General features: G+C 38.2%; 1 protein-coding gene across 1 annotated transcript in view; it reads left to right on the top strand.

Annotated features, from left to right (window-relative positions):
* The window catches only part of LOC128641196 (uncharacterized), a 287,350-nt gene that overhangs the window by 77,253 nt on the left and 192,761 nt on the right, over window positions 1–17,336 (top strand). Inside the window, exons 5-6 of the mRNA XM_053693763.1 lie at window positions 15,364–15,540; window positions 17,110–17,277. Coding sequence (XP_053549738.1) covers window positions 15,364–15,540; window positions 17,110–17,277 — 345 coding nt within the window. The remainder of the gene's footprint in view (window positions 1–15,363; window positions 15,541–17,109; window positions 17,278–17,336) is intronic.

Raw genomic sequence — 17,336 nt, 5'->3', positions numbered from 1 at the left:
TGCAAAACTGGGGAATGGGTAATTAAGGGATTATCTATCTTTTAAAACAACAAAAATTCTGGTGTTGACTGTCCCTTTAATTGTAGTGTAGTGTTAGGTGTTATTTTACAGGTAAATTTGTATTTATTTTAGCTAGGTAGTTATAAAATAGTTAATAACTATTTAGTAACTATTCTACCTAGTTAAAATAAATACAAACTTGACTGTAAAATAAACCCTAAGCTAGCTACAATGTAACTATTAGTTATATTGTAGCTATCTTAGGGTTTATTTTATAGGTAATTATTTAGTTTTAAATAGGAATTATTTAGTTATTAATAGTAATTTTTATTTAGATTTATTTTAATTATATTTAAGTTAGGGGTGCTGGGTTAGGGGTAGACTTAGATTTAGGGGTTAATAAATATAGTATAGTGGCGGCGACGTTAAGGGCGGCAGATTAGGGGTTAATAAATGTAGGTAGGTGGCGGCAATGTTAGGGGCGGCAGATTAAGGGTTAATAATATTTAACTAGTGTTTGCGAATCGGAAGTGCGGCAGTTTAGGGGTTAATATGTTTATTATAGTGGCGGCGATGTCCGGGGTGGCAGATTAGGGGTTAATAAATATAATGTAGGTGTCGGCGATGTCGGGGGTGGCAGATTAGGGGTTAATAAGTGTAAGATTAGGGGTGTTTAGACTCGGGGTTCATGTTAGGGTGTTAGGTATAAACATAAATTTAGTTTCCCCATAGGAATTAATGGGGCTGCGTTACTGAGCTTTACGCTGCTTTATTGCAGGTGTTGGACTTTTTCTCAGCCGGCTCTCCCCATTGATGTCTATGGGGAAATCGTGCACAAGCACGTACAACCAGCTCACCGATGACTTAAGCAGCGCTGGTATTGGAGTTCGGTATGGAGCACAATTTTGCTCTACGCTCACTTCTTGCCTTTTAATGCCGGGTTTGTAAAAACCTGTAATACCAGCGCTGTAGGTAAGTGAGCGGTGAGAATAACTTGCAAGTTAGCACCGCACCCCTCATACCCCAAAACTCGTAATCTCGCCATTAGTTTCTTAATAGAAACATGGCAGATTATTGTTATAGACTAGAGGCACCCTACAAACCAAGGACATCCATGATTTACGCACAGTGTGAAATTGCTTCTCTATAGAGCTGTGTCATTCTGTGTGACATTAGAAATCATTCAAACAAGGGCTAATAAAATGGTACGTGGTCAGAAAACAAAACTTACTAGGAAATGTGCTGTGACCTTGTGTGACGTACAGCTCAGAAAAGAAGAGAGGAGATCAAGCTGCATTGCCTCACCACCCCCTTAAAGGGATATTGCAGCCAAAATTGGAAACCACATGGATGCATTTCGGTATTGAATAGAAGCATTTTTGTAATATAAATGCATTAGCAAAAATGCTTCTAATTAAAGTTATAGCTGTTTCAAAAGTGTATTTAAATATGCACTGTGCACCAGCATTTTAAACACAGCTCTTGCTTGCAGAGCCTAAGGTGCTTGTACCATCTGGCAATGACTCAATTTGTTATTTGCTGACATGATACAAGCCCCACTGATTATCTGAGTAGCTGCAGTAATTAAAATGTGGGAGCAGTGACAATATCTAGCAATGCTGCACGTGCAGAGAAAAATGCTAACACTAAAACAGTGATAACTTTTACTAGAAGCATTTTTCCAAAACAGGTATATTGCAAATATGTTTCTATTCAATTACGTAATTAAACTATGTGCATTTCAATTTTGACCGGAATGTCCCTTTTAAATTGTAGCTGACCAGCACTAGCTGCTCTATCCCACCAAGAAATGTCCTGGTGTCCTGGTGGGTCTGTACCTTTTACCTTATAAAAATCTCCCTTGATCCTTTTTAATAACATTTAAATCTGTCCCTCCTATCCAAAACGTTACCTTATTATTTCACCTCTGTTTAGCGGTAGGGATAGTTCCATCTCGGATCAAACTCATCTCTCCAATCACCACCCAGTCTCTGTACTTCCTTTTGTCTCTCAATTACTCTACAGATGTGTTACAGACCTTCTATTCTCCTGGACCTCTGCTGTGCTAAAACTGCCCTCACTAAACTTGTAAATGACTTACTCACTGCCAGAGCCAGCAGACATTTTTCAATACGTCTTATCTTTAACCTCTCAGTTAATCACTCCATCAAACTGAACACTCTCCATTCTCCTGGGCAGACCTATTATGGAATGAATCTTACATATCTGACCACCCCGGCATCTCCTTCCCTGGTCCATCCTAAACACTCCCACTATCTGTTAGTGTTCCACAGGACTCAGAAATGGGCTCCCTGCTCTTCTCAACCTACAATGTTTCACTTGGGATTTCATATTCTTGCTTTGGTTTAATACCTCCTCTAAGCTAAATGATGTAACAGAATATCACAGAATATCTTAACATTTCTAACTGAATGGCCTCCCACCACATCCAAGAACTTAAACGGATTTCACCTTCTTGCACTCCAGTAGCTGAAATATTCATCAGTGTTGAAACATCCACTATAACACCTTTACCCCACATCTGCTGCCTTGGAATATTATTTTACTATGCCCCTTCTTTATTAACCAGATCAATTTTTTTTTTTTTCTTTTAAAAAGCTGCCCCTTCCATCTCTGAAACATTGGCAGAAAACAACCATTAATAATTCAATAGACACACAAACTTCTCTTCACTACAGCAACAACGTTCTAATTAGTTCATAACTTAGGGGGATATTTATCAAAGTGTCAACTGGAAATACGCTTGAATCCCGCGTCGTATTTGCTGCGAGATTGATCCGCTGTAGTTATCAAAGCGTCAAGATCATCAAATGTTGAAATGTGTGACGAAATATACGCTCCCGCAATCTCAATCCAACGCAGATCGATGCTTGCATCATTACAGATGTTTCGAATTCACAATCAACTCTATTTGACCCTTTTCCCAATTTATCAAACATTTAACAGGTATGCTCGCATCTATTCCGACGCAGCGTACCTAGTTTTCCATCCGCCACTCTTGAGGCCGCGGATGCCATAGAAATCAATGGGAGTCTGAAAACACAGAAAGCTTATGTTCGATGCTGCAAGAGAATGAAGTATATTACATAATAAAAGTAAATTAGAAACTTTATTAAAATTGTATACCCTTTCTAAATCAAACAATATTATTACTCCACATTTGGTGCACTAGTAGATATAGGGATAAAAATGAAAAATACATTACTACTTATGGATTATGCTACAAATTTGTCTCTCATTACAAAGCAAGGGGACAATGTTATTTCTCCAAATTTGTTGCAAAGTTTTGCCCCAAACTTGTTGCACTAATAGATATAGAGATAAAAATGAAATACACAACATAATATAGCTAACTTCCTTTTTTATTTTTTTGGAAAAATCTATGTGCATCATGTTTGAGCCATGTAATACAAGTCCCACTCTCCACTTCACACCAGATTTGACGCAACACTTTTCGCACCAATTATGACGCAAACTCCTAAACAACCTACACACTAGTGAATTTTTCAACCACTTTTGAATGATGGAATATGCATAATCACATGATTAATGACATTAGCCAATCTGATTCAAATATACATTTTAAACTATCACTAACAAATCAAATTGCTCGATACTTGTGTCATTGATCACTCATCAGAACTTGTAAGTGCCATTTGTTACATTGTGTATTATACTTTGAAAGTATGTATATGTGAAATTAGTATTAAAGAAAAACATTGATGCTGACATTAGGACACACAGTGTAATATTTTAATGATTTTAAAATTCCAATTGATGTTTGAATAAATATAATCTTAAACTGATAGCTCAAAGGGATAGCCCACCTAACATTAAACTGTCATGATTCAGATACAGCAGAAATTAAAATCACCTCTTTACTGTCATTATATTTTCAGTGTTTTTCTTCCTTCTCTTGAATTTATTTTTCAGTAAGAAATGTCATCTTATATGCCAGCCCATTTTATTACACATGTGTAGGGTGGTTTTTAAAACTAGATTGCAATCAGGAGGGGTTACACAGGTACAGAGAGAAAACTGGCCCAGCTCTTAAAATATCAATTGATTGCAAATAAATACCCTGATTACATGTTATATTCACAATTATTCCTGCACAGAATAATAATAAATACTATATACATATAGTGGTATAAATAAACACAGAGATATGAAAGACAACATTGTTTAGAACAAAAAAAGGAATTTGTTTGCAAAAGATTTCTGACATAACACACACACATATATATAAATCAATTTTTTTTATAAATAAGGGGCAACGTATGTTGATCCGCGGCAGCGATGTCTGGCAAACGTATTGATGCCAGCAAATGCACTGAGATTGATGCTTTGATAAATATCTCCCTTACTCTCATAATTAACTATTTCTCCCTTCACTTGCTTCCATTATTCTCCAGGATCAAGTTCAAAATTCTAACCCTAACTTGCAAAGTTTTCTACATCTCAAACATATCTTTCATATTATCTTTTTAAACACCCCTAGCCAACTCCTTCACTTCACCTACCTCTACATAAAGAGAAATATACCAGTAAACTCCTAAAGGTTATTGCATATCCATGGCCAAATCTCTGAGCTAGAAACTCCTTATCCTTGGCTGATCATGCCCTACCAGCAATCTGTTTTTCCCAGTTAGATTTCCCTGTCTTGTCTTTATTTATGGTGCCCCTATATTTGGCACATTAAATATAGAGTTACTAATAATAATAATTCATTTAATTGGTGAGGATCTGGTTAAGCAGTAGGCAGTGCTAATAAACAGTCTTAGAAGTAATTAACTTTATTAACTAATGTGAATTATGTATTACCCATAAAACAATTAAACCTGTTTAGCCCTGAGTTCAGTTTAGGCTAAATACTACTTCACTCTGTAACAGGGGCATATTCTGTCCTAGGCCAACTAGACCTGTGCCAAGAGCAGCAGGATTTAAGGAAGCAGCAAATGTTAAAAATGTAGCTCTATGCCATGGTGCCTTCTCACTGCTATGGCATGTAGCTTCTCACTCCTATGGCATGATACCTTCTCACTCCTATGGCATGATACCTTCTCACTCCTATGGCATGATAGCTTCTCACTCCTATGACATGATACCTTCTCACTCCTATGGCATGATACCTTCTCACTCCTATGGCATGATAGCTTCTTACTCCTATGGCATGATACCTTCTCACTCCTATGGCATGATAGCTTCTCACTCCTATGGCATGATACCTTCTCACTCCTATGGCATGATAGCTTCTCACTCCTATGGCATGATACCTTCTCACTCCTATGGCATGATAGCTTCTCACTCCTATGGCACGATAGCTTCTCACTCCTATGGCACGATAGCTTCTCACTCCTATGGCATGATAGCTTCTCACTCCTATGGCATGATACCTTCTCACTCCTATGGCACGATAGCTTCTCACTCCTATGGCATGATAGTTTCTCACTCCTATGGCATGATAGCTTCTCGCTCCTATGGTGTGATCCCTTCTCACTCCTTTGGCATGCTACTTTCTCCCTTATATGGCATGATACCTTTTCACTCCTATGCCATAATGTCTTTTCCCACCTATGTAATGATTCTTTCTTACTCCTATGCCATGAAGCCTTTTCAGTCATATACCATGATTTCTTTTAACACTTATATGATGCCTTCTCACTCCTATGCCATGATGCTTCTCACTCCAATGCTATGATGCTTCTCACTCCAATGCTATGATGCTTCTCACTCCAATGCTATGATGCTTCTCACTCCAATGCTATGATGCTTCTCACTCCTATGCCATGATGCTTCTCACTCCTATGCCATGATGCTTCTCACTCCAATGCTATGATGCTTTCTCCCTCCTATGGCATGCTGCCTTCTCACTCCAATGGCATGGTGCCTTTTCACTCCCATGGTATGATTCCTTCTCGATCCTGTGGCACAGTGTCTTCTTACTCCTATGATGTCTTCCCACTCCTATGATTTGATGTCTTCTCACTTCTATGATATGATGTCTTCTCACTCCTATGCCATGATTCCTTCTCCCTCCTATGGTGTGATGTCTTCTCCCTCCTATGGTGTGATGTCTTCTCCCTCCTATGGTGTGATGTCTTCTCCCTCCTATGGTGTGATGTCTTCTCCCTCCTATGGTGTCATGTCTTCTCCCTCCTATGGCGTGATGACTTCTCACTCCACTGCCATGATGCTTCTCTCTCCAATGGCAGGGTGCCTTTTCAATCCCATGGCATGATTCCTTCTCACTCCTATGATGTTATGGCTTCTCACTCATGTGACATGATGTCTTCTCACTCCTATGACATGATGTCTTCTCACTCCTATGACTTGATGTCTTCTCACTGCTATGACATGATGTCTTCTCACTCCTATGACATGATGTCTTCTCACTCCTATAACATGATGTCTTCTCACTCCTATGACATGATGTCTTCTCACTCCTATGACTTGATGTCTTCTCACTCCTATGCCATGATTCCTTCTCCCTCCTATGGTGTCATATCTTCTCCCTCCTATGGTGTGATGTCTTCTCCCTCCTATGGTGTCATGTCTTCTCCCTCCTATGGCGTGATGACTTCTCACTCCACTGCCATGATGCTTCTCTCTCCAATGGCAGGGTGCCTTTTCAATCCCATGGCATGATTCCTTCTCACTCCTATGATGTTATGGCTTCTCACTCCTATGAAATGATGTCTTCTCACTCCTATGACATGATGTCTTCTCACTCCTATGACTTGATGTCTTCTCACTCCTATAACATGATGTCTTCTCACTCCTATGACTTAATGTCTTCTCACTCCTATGACTTGATGTCTTCTCACTCCTATGACATGATGTCTTCTCACTCCTATGACTTGATGTCTTCTCACTCCTATAACATGATGTCTTCTCACTCCTATGACTTAATGTCTTCTCACTCCTATGACATGATGTATTCTCAATCCTATGACTTAATGTCTTCTCACTCCTATGACATGATGTATTCTCACTCCTATGACATGATGTCTTTTCACTCCTATGACATGATGTCTTCTCACTCCTATGACATGATGTCTTCTCACTCCTATGACTTGATGTCTTCTCACTCCTATGACTTAATGTCTTCTCACTCCTATGACATGATGTATTCTCACTCCTATGACTTGATGTCTTCTCACTCCTATGACTTGATGTCTTCTCACTCCTATGACTTGATGTCTTCTCACTCCTATGACTTAATGTCTTCTCACTCCTATGACTTGATGTCTTCTCACTCCTATGACTTAATGTCTTCTCACTCCTATGACATGATGTCTTCTCACTCCTATGACTTGATGTCTTCTCATTCCTATGACTTAATGTCTTCTCACTCCTATGACTTGATGTCTTCTCACTCCTATGACTTAATGTCTTCTCACTCCTATGACATGATGTCTTCTCACTCCTATGACTTGATGTCTTCTCACTCCTATGACATGATTTCTTCTCGCTCCTATGACATGATGTCTTTTCACTCCTATGACATGATGTCTTCTCACTCCTATGACATGATGTCTTCTCACTCCTATGACATGATGTATTCTCACTCCTATGACTTGATGTCTTCTCACTCCTATGACTTGATGTCTTCTCTCTCCTATGACTTAATGTCTTCTCACTCCTATGACATGATGTATTCTCACTCCTATGACTTGATGTCTTCTCACCCCTATGACTTGATGTCTTCTCACTCCTATGACTTAATGTCTTCTCACTTCTATGACTTGATGTCTTCTCACTCCTATGACTTAATGTCTTCTCACTCCTATGACATGATGTCTTCTCACTCCTATGACTTGATGTCTTCTCACTCCTATGACTTAATGTCTTCTCACTCCTATGACTTGATGTCTTCTCACTCCTATGACTTAATGTCTTCTCACTCCTATGACATGATGTCTTCTCACTCCTATGACTTGATGTCTTCTCACTCCTATGACATGATGTCTTCTCGCTCCTATGACATGATGTCTTTTCACTCCTATGACATGATGTCTTCTCACTCCTATGACATGATGTCTTCTCACTCCTATGACTTGATGTCTTCTCACTCCTATGACATGATGTCTTCTCGCTCCTATAACTTGATGTCTTCTCACTCCTATGACATGATGTCTTTTCACTCCTATGACATGATGTCTTCTCACTCCTATGACTTGATGTCTTCTCACTCCTATGACATGATGTCTTCTCACTCCTATTGGGTGATGGTTTCTCATGCCTATGACACAAGATTGTATAATTCAACACCTTTCCGAAGCATTACAAAACTATTAGAAAAGCTGTCACACCCAATAGAAAACTCATTTCTTTTTTTTTTTCTTTTCTTTTTTTTTTCATAATTTTTATTAGTAACAATTAAAAAATACAATGTCAAAAGAACAACATAAACAAAGGCAATACAAATACAGGTTAAGTTAGAAGCCAGTATACACCATTCTTGTATTCCTATATATTTTTTAAAATCTTATCTAGTCTACTTTTTTTTTTTTTTTTTTTTTTTTTTATAAATTTAGTTTTTATTGAGGTGGTAAACAGTAACAGAACAATACATATCAGATCACAGGTAGTGCATTTACAGAGTTTACATTATAATGAGAGAATACACACAGTACTTTAGACAACAGACTGATATTTGTGAGCAGTCTGAATCACCTCATTTTATTCCTATAGTATTCACATTGACCTCTATGTCTGATAGATCCTACTGTGGGATCAAGACCTCCGAGAGAATAATAAGGTCATAAGGCGTAATGTGCAATTCAATAGTCAAACAACTCAACAGTCATTGTCGAGAAGAGCAAAGGGGATATATGAGAACAAATATAAATTTCAGGGTATGTAAATAAAGTCATCAAGCGAACACGGGGGAGCAAAGTATTTGCCTCCCAGTGGGCAGTGAGACATCATTCACAGAGTTCAGGAATTGCAGGGTGATGAGGGAGGGGGGAGATAAGAGTAATTTTGTATGTAGTATGAACACAAAATAATGTTACTGGTAGCAAGGTCCGAGGAGCTTCACCATAAACTGTCCCATAAGGTAGAGAGAGAGAAATAGGGGAGAGAAGAAAAAAAATTAAAAAAAAAATTAAAAAAAAAAAAATATATATATATACATATATTTATATGTATGAGAGGAGGAGGGATAATTGCGGGAGAAGGAATAGAGAGGAGTGGGGAAGTAAACAGATAAGGGGGCCGTGGGTGAGGGGTGGATACTGAAGTTTAGGGGGTCTAAAATGACTACCTTTCGGTCACGGGTTAGGTATCTGATATTCGACCCATGGGCACCAAACTGAGGTGTAGAAGTCAGATCGCGCCTCCACTCTCAGGGAGTATTCCTCCATCCTTTGTAGATAATCTAGTGTTTTGAGGACTGGAGCTAGAGTTAAAGGAGAGTCCCTAGCCCATTGTCTAGCTATGGTTAGTTTTGCTGCCAGCAAAATGATAATACATAAGATTCTAGAGGGTTTTTGGAGTGTGTGAAGCCCCAGGTGAAAGAGTGCGACATCTCCAGTTAGCTGTTGTAACAGTTGTAGCTGGCGGAGCAGATCCGCGACAGAGTTCCAGAAAGCACTCAACTTAGGGCAATCCCACCACACATGTAGATGGGTACCCCTCTGCCCGCACCCCCTCCAACAATCTGTGCTTCTAAGGGGAAATACCCTATGCAACCTAGTCGGGACCCAGTGCCAACGCAAGACTAGTTTTATATACAACTCAAATAGATTTGAACAGCGGACTGCTATTTTTACGTCTCGGAGGGCTCGTTGCCAAACTACATCTCGATGCACCACCCCCAGATCCCTCTCCCAGTCCCTCACGGCTCCCGGTTTGACAAAATGGGGAGAGTCTAAGAGAAGCTTATAGTGGAAGGATAGAGACCCTTTGATAGATTTGCCCGCCGCCCAGCGTCTCTCCCAAAGTGTGAGAGTCCGCAGTCGCGTCTTGGGGAATCCCCAGGAGAGTAGTAAAGAGGTCACTCTCAAGTATTCAAATTGTAAGTCTTTAGGGAAGTCATCCACTGGGAAAGCAGCTGGTGGCAGCATGAGACGTTCTCCTCTATAGAGGTCAGAGATCTGCTTGATTCCCAGGTTCTCCCATCGTCTAGGCCTTGAATCAGGGAGGCATTGCAGTATAGCCTTCATGGCATGGATAGGCGAAGGGTGAGGTGCTATTGATTTGTGTGAGCGGAGTTCTCTCCAGCTTTTCAAACATGTTTTTATGGTGGAACTATAGATACTTTTGAGGATATCCGCGTGGTCAGGTATCCAAATCAGGTCGGCCAGCTCAATCCCTGCAGGTAATGACGCCTGCTCAATTTGGTACCACTGTGAGGTATTTGGTCGTACTCCCCAGGCTGCTATGTGCGATAGCATGGCTCCCTTGTAATAGTGGGTTACATTTGGTACGGAGAGTCCTCCGCATTCTTTCGGTTTCTGTAATTGTGATAGGGAGATTCTGGGAGAATGGCCTCTCCAGATAAATCTGGTAAAGACGGACTGAAAGTGGTTGAGTAAATAGGTAGGAACCGCTACCGGTAAGCAGCGAAAAAAGTATGACAGCCTAGGGAGCAGCATCATCTTTAGGGCAACAATGCGGCCCGTCCAAGATACCTCTAATCCACTCCAGTTTGTTGTGGTCCTTCTGAACTCCTGTAAAAGGGGCTCATAGTTTTTCTTTATAATGATTTGGGGATCGTGGGATAACTCTATTCCCAGGTGTCTCAAACTATCCGTGGACCATTTAAAGGGGTATTGCTCTTTCAGGAGCTCCAACCTGTGAGTTGTCATCCCTAGAGCATACACCTCTGTTTTGGTGTAGTTCAGTTTGTAGTAAGACACTGCTGAAAAATCCGCTATAAGCTTGAACAACTCCGGGAGGGAATCCTCCGGCTCCGGAAGGAACACCGTGAGGTCATCAGCGAAGAGTGCCAATGAATGAGGGGTGTCATAGAGTACGAGGCTATGAATAGTTGGTGAGGCCCTGAGCCGGCTTGCTAAGGGTTCGATAACCAGGGTGAAAAGTAATGGCGACAGGGGGCAACCCTGTCTAGTGCCATTCTTGATATCGAATGGTCTAGAGACAAAACCCAGTCCCCGTACCCTCGCAGTTGGGTTTGTGTAGAGCGCCATGACTGCAGAGATAAATCGATCAGGGAAGTGGAAAGCCCGGAGCACCTCTGTCATATAATCCCATCGGACCCTATCAAACGCCTTTTCGGCATCTAAAGATAGGGTTACCAATGGGATCTCAAGTGATGCTGCTTCGGAGAAAACATTTAATAGTCTTCTGGTGTTGTCTGTACCTTGGCGCCCAGGGGTGAAACCCACCTGATCTGGGTGGATCAGGCAAGGGAGGACTTGGTTGAGCCTTGTCGCCAATATCTTGGCGTATATTTTCACATCTCCGTTTATGAGGGAGATTGGCCGATAGCCTTCGCCTAGTCTACTTTTGTATTAAAAAAAATTATCTGTTAAACAATTAGCAAATTTCTTGAGGAATATGCTTTTCATATATTTATAGTTCTTTTCTAGGGATGTGAAGTTACAGAGAGAGATGGAAAAAGAGAAAAAAAAAAAAAAACAATTATAAAAGTCCTCTCTCCAATCTCCCCCCTCCCTTCCCCACCCCTCCTGTTCAGTATATCTCCTTCAATATCAGTCTAATCCAAGTGACTCCATTCTCCTCAAATTTGTGCTTCTAGGAAATATTCTGTGTCTTTAAAAGGATTTAAAATATCCCTTTGAGTATCTACCGGTTGATTTCTCAGATAAAGAGCCCATTTCTCAAAAAATATTTCAGTCCTATTATTTACATCAAGTATAGCATCTACCCTTTCTTCTATGTTGATCTGTTGCATTATAGTTTCTTTCAGCATTCTAATTGTAGGTTTCTTTCTTTTTTCAAGCCAAAATTTGAATATTAACTTTCTTGACATCAAGACGATCATTGTTATTAATCTTATTTCTTTCTTTTCAATTTCTTTAGGTATATCAAGGAACGTAATATTATTTAATTCGAAATTTATTCTCGTTTTAATAATCTGAGATGTGAGTGCTGAAACTTGATACCAATATTGTCTAATTTTTGGACATGACCATATATAATGCATTATATCAGGTGTCTTTTTATTACATTTTATACATACCGGGTTAACCCTATTGTCCCATTTTGCTTTTCTTGTCGGAGTAATGTAATTGTGATGTAGTAATCTTAGATTAGATTCCCTCATCCCCATATCTAATGTTGCTTTTTTCACAGTTTTTATACAATTTATAATTTCTTCCTCTCTTATGTCTGTATCAGTTGCCTTACCCCATTTTTCTGTTCTACTTCTCAAACATTCTTTTGATTCCTTTTTTATTAGTTGTTTATATAAGACTGATAGTTTATATTTTATCTTCTTAATTCTTTCAATGATATTTAACATTATATTTTCTGGTATATTTGTAACTAAATTTAGCTCCTTTGTTTGAATAAAATGTTTTATTTGCAAGTATGAAAGAATCTGTCCTTTAAAGGAATCAAATTGATTTATAATTTCCGGCATGGTTTTTATTTTTCCTTTTAACATATTCATTACCTCTTTTATATACCTCACTATTGGACTTCCATCTTTATTTTTGAAAGGGAAGTAATTTCCTGGTTCGAATCTAGGATTACCCTGTATTGGCATATATAATTTAATTTAATTTCCTGTTTCTAATTGTCTATTAACTTTTTTCCATGCCCATAAAGTGTCTTTTATCATGATATAATTTTTTTGTTCCGGTGATAGCTCCTTATCTATTGCATATGGTAGATAGTTTAACATCATTGGGTTAGCCAATTTCTGTTCTAATTCAGACCAGACTGTCTGTCCCTTACCCGTAATCCATTCTATTGCATATTTTGTTAAAACATTTCAGTATTTACATGTTTCATTTATAGATTTCAACAGCTTTGACCTGTTTTTGAGTGGAATATCATGGGTTTTCACTCTTTATGTTAAAATTTATGAGCATACTAATAGTTTCCTGATTTAGGGCCAGATTACAAATGGTGCACAATTTAACCCTCCCGCATGAATGTTGACTGTGCTAGAAGTAAGCTTTTTGAATGCGTCAGGTGGTGCTCGTATTACAATTTGAATGTAAATAGTTATTGATCGCGCACTAACCCAAGGATCGAAAAAATTGAAAACTTTAATTATTGTGCACATATATATCTCTTTGTTAAAGCCCTTTGCCTGCTTTTTTTTCTAACACCTGAGACCTCATATCTTTGAGACCTTTATAACTTTTTTGTGCAATATTTTTTTGAATAATTGTTATTAGATGTTGTTATTATGGGGCCGATTTATCAAGTTCCGTATGGAGCTTGATGCCCTTTGTTTCAGACTCGTTCCTTCAGGATCTCCGGAAACGGAAGTTATGAAGCATTGGTCTAAAGACCGCTGCGCATATCTTGTCCGACCTGCTCTGAGGCCGCGAGCAGAAATCAACCCGATCTAATACGATCGGATTGATTGACACCCCTACTAGCGGACAATTGGCCTCGAATCTGCAGGGGGGCGGAGTTGCACCAGCAGTTCACAAGTTCTTGTGAACTGCTGGTGCAATGATAATTGCCGACAGCATACGATGTGCAGAGGACATGATAGGCTACATCGTATCATGTCCGCTCGCACTGCACTTTGTAATTTATTTTTGTGTTTTTTAGCACTTTTTTTGTTTTGCTAAACAGTTAACCAGAGCTCTGAGGTTACGATAACCTGACGAGCGTTAACTTCAGTTGCGCTCAAATGATCGCATTTACTTTCAACTTGCAATACAAGCAGAAGACCCAATGCGTGCGAACACCCGCAATAAACCCCTTTGGCTTGCACGTAATGACACTTCTTATCTGACCCTTAATAGGAAGTTACAAATTCATTTTAAGTTGTTATTTCAAACTACAAACTTGTGCACAACTTAAGTACAACTAATAGATTGTTCCTTACAATCAAATGATAGAAAATTAAAACAAAAGGTTGCGTAAAATTAAGGGGAGTGATAAGAAAATTGATGATTTAACAAATGGCATAAATTAGAATGAACGGTTAAAGGACAGATTAGAAATGCATAATAAACAAATGCATAATAAAAAAGCCAATGCAACATCATTTACTTTGAAGTTCAAATATGCAGTAGTTTTTTTTATTACAAATTTAAAATTGTCCTTTCATTCCCGGTCCCTGTACCATGTGACATACATCAGCCAATCACAGACTCACTCCTGTATATACAGTGAACTCTTGCACATGTTCATTTGGAGCTGGTGCCTCAGAAAGAATACACCTAAAGAGTCTGTGTACAAACTGATAATAGAAGTAAATTGCAATTTAGTTTTTAATTACATATCCTCAAACCTCCCTAACAGGCCAGATTTTGAGGATATTTGAACTGGATAATCAGATAATTAGTAAACATAGTAATTAACCTGCTCTCACCCAAGGTAATCCTGAAACTCTGTCCTGTTAGGGAGAACAGGTTTGAAAACCAGTGCTCTGTATGAATCATGAAAGTTTAATTTTGACTTTGGGATAAGTTTGGAATATTATAAAAGATTTGCCCCTGTACCTAACAAGGGTTTCTGGGTATTTTACACATATCTGTGGATATAAAATGTCATATGTCCTCTCAGTATATAGATATAATAAGTGCAAAAATGTCTTAAAGAGTAACCATTTAACTTTCATGTGTCAAATAGAGCGCGCAACTTTAAGATATGTTTCAATTTATTTTTGTTATCAAAACTATTTTCTTGGTACATTTTGCTGGAAAGCATACCTAGGTAGGTTCACTACTGGGAGATAGCTGGTGAGTGGTGACTGCTCACATGGCTCTTGTCATTGGCTCACTAGATGTGATCACAATAGTGCATTCCTGCACTTTAGCTGACTTTAACTATAACCCTACTTTGCTGGGATTAAACACATAGGGGTCAGCTCCAATCCTTTAGAAACAATTATCATCTTATTTATCTGCACAAATCCCCATAGACTTTAATGGTGATTTTCTGTAGAAAACATTAGATAAGCTTTTGCATTGGTATTGATACCATACTGATATACCAGCAATGGCACAATAATGGCACAATAATCTAACACATTACTACATTTTGTATTTGCACGGTTATGTTCCTTTAATGCAGTTTCCATGCCTGTATGAGTTGATATATTTCTTCTAGAATGCAAGCTCTAATATAATGTGCATACTAGACTGGTATACTGAGTTTTTCCCTTTCTGAGATAAAAGGTCTGTTTCGCGTGACACCTATTATTCCTTTTTACAGAGACCTGCGACAAACCAGCTTTAGATAACGGATATTATCAGCCAGATAAAAGTATTTTTTTACTTGGAGAATATTTACAATATCAATGTGATGAAGGATACAGGAGCCCAAAGGGAAATATGGTTGAGATATCCCAATGTCTTCACCAAGGGTGGTCTATAACCCCACAGTGCACTGGTTTGTTTATGTGAAAACATTATTTACTTTCAGTTATGTAACGTATAATGCCACATATGGCTAGCACCTATATACTATGTGATTTCATGTATAAGTTACACTTATATAACATGCCTATACACACACATATGTGCACACACTCATATTTACATATACCCACAATCACACACATACAGTATATACAAACACACATACACACAATAACACCATACATACACATACACACATACACACAATCACACACACACACACACATACACACAATCACACACACATACAGTATATACAAACACACATACACACAATAACACCATACATACACATACACACATACACACAATCACACACACACACACATACACACAATCACACACACACACACATACACACAATCACACACACATACAGTATATACAAACACACATACACACAATAACACCATACATACACATACACACATACACACAATCACACACACACACACATACACACAATCACACACACACACACATACACACAATCACACACACATACAGTATATACAAACACACATACACACAATAACACCATATATACACATACACACATACACACAATCACACACACACACACAATCACACACACATACAGTATATACAAACACACATACACACAATAACACCATATATACATACACATATACACACAATCACACACATACAGTATATACAAACACACATACACACAATAACACCATACATAAACATATACACACAATCACACACACACATACAGTATATACAAACACACATACACACAATAACACCATATATACATACACATATACACACAATCACACACATACAGTATATACAAACACACATACACACAATAACACCATACATAAACATATACACACAATCACACACACACATACAGTATATACAAACACACATACACACAATAACACCATACATACACATATACACACAATCACACACATACAGTATATACAAACACACATACACATACACATAATAACACCATATATACATACACATATACACACAATCACACACATACAGTATATACAAACACACATACACATAATAACACCATATATACATACACATATATACACAATCACACACATACAGCTATATACTATGTGATTCCATGTATAGGTTATGGTTAAATAACATGCCCATACACACACATATACACACATATGTGCATACAATCATATTAATGTATAAACATATACACACAATCACACACATACAGTATATACAAACACATATACACATATAACACCATACATACACATATACACACAATCACACACATACAGCTATATACTGTGTGATTCCATGTATAGGTTACAGTTAAATAACATTCCCATATACACACGTAAACATACATGTGCACACAATCATATTCATTTATAAACATATACACACAATCACACGCATACAGTATATACAAACACACACATACAGTATATACAAACACACACACACAGTATATACAAACAATCATAAACATATTTTTTAATAATTCTGTTTTCTTTTTCTCTGATTTTATTCATAGAATTCAATTGCTCAGTAACTGAAGGAGGCAGATTGATGTCTTCAAAGTATAAAAGTAAAGCTGGTGAAGTTGCGCACTTTTCATGCACTCTTGGCTACAGATTATCAGGCGCAGAAGCCAGTCAGTGTTATTATTATGGATGGGATCCACCGCTGCCTACGTGTCAAAGTAAATGTATACATTATTTATAGATTAAAAACATTATTTTATTTCTAATTAGACAAACT

This window comes from Bombina bombina, chromosome 10 (genome assembly GCF_027579735.1).
Source record: "Bombina bombina isolate aBomBom1 chromosome 10, aBomBom1.pri, whole genome shotgun sequence".
In the NCBI taxonomy this organism is placed as follows: Eukaryota; Metazoa; Chordata; class Amphibia; order Anura; family Bombinatoridae; genus Bombina; species Bombina bombina.
The sequence above is the reverse complement of the archived record's forward strand: the minus strand, read 5'-3'. Positions and strand labels throughout refer to the sequence as shown.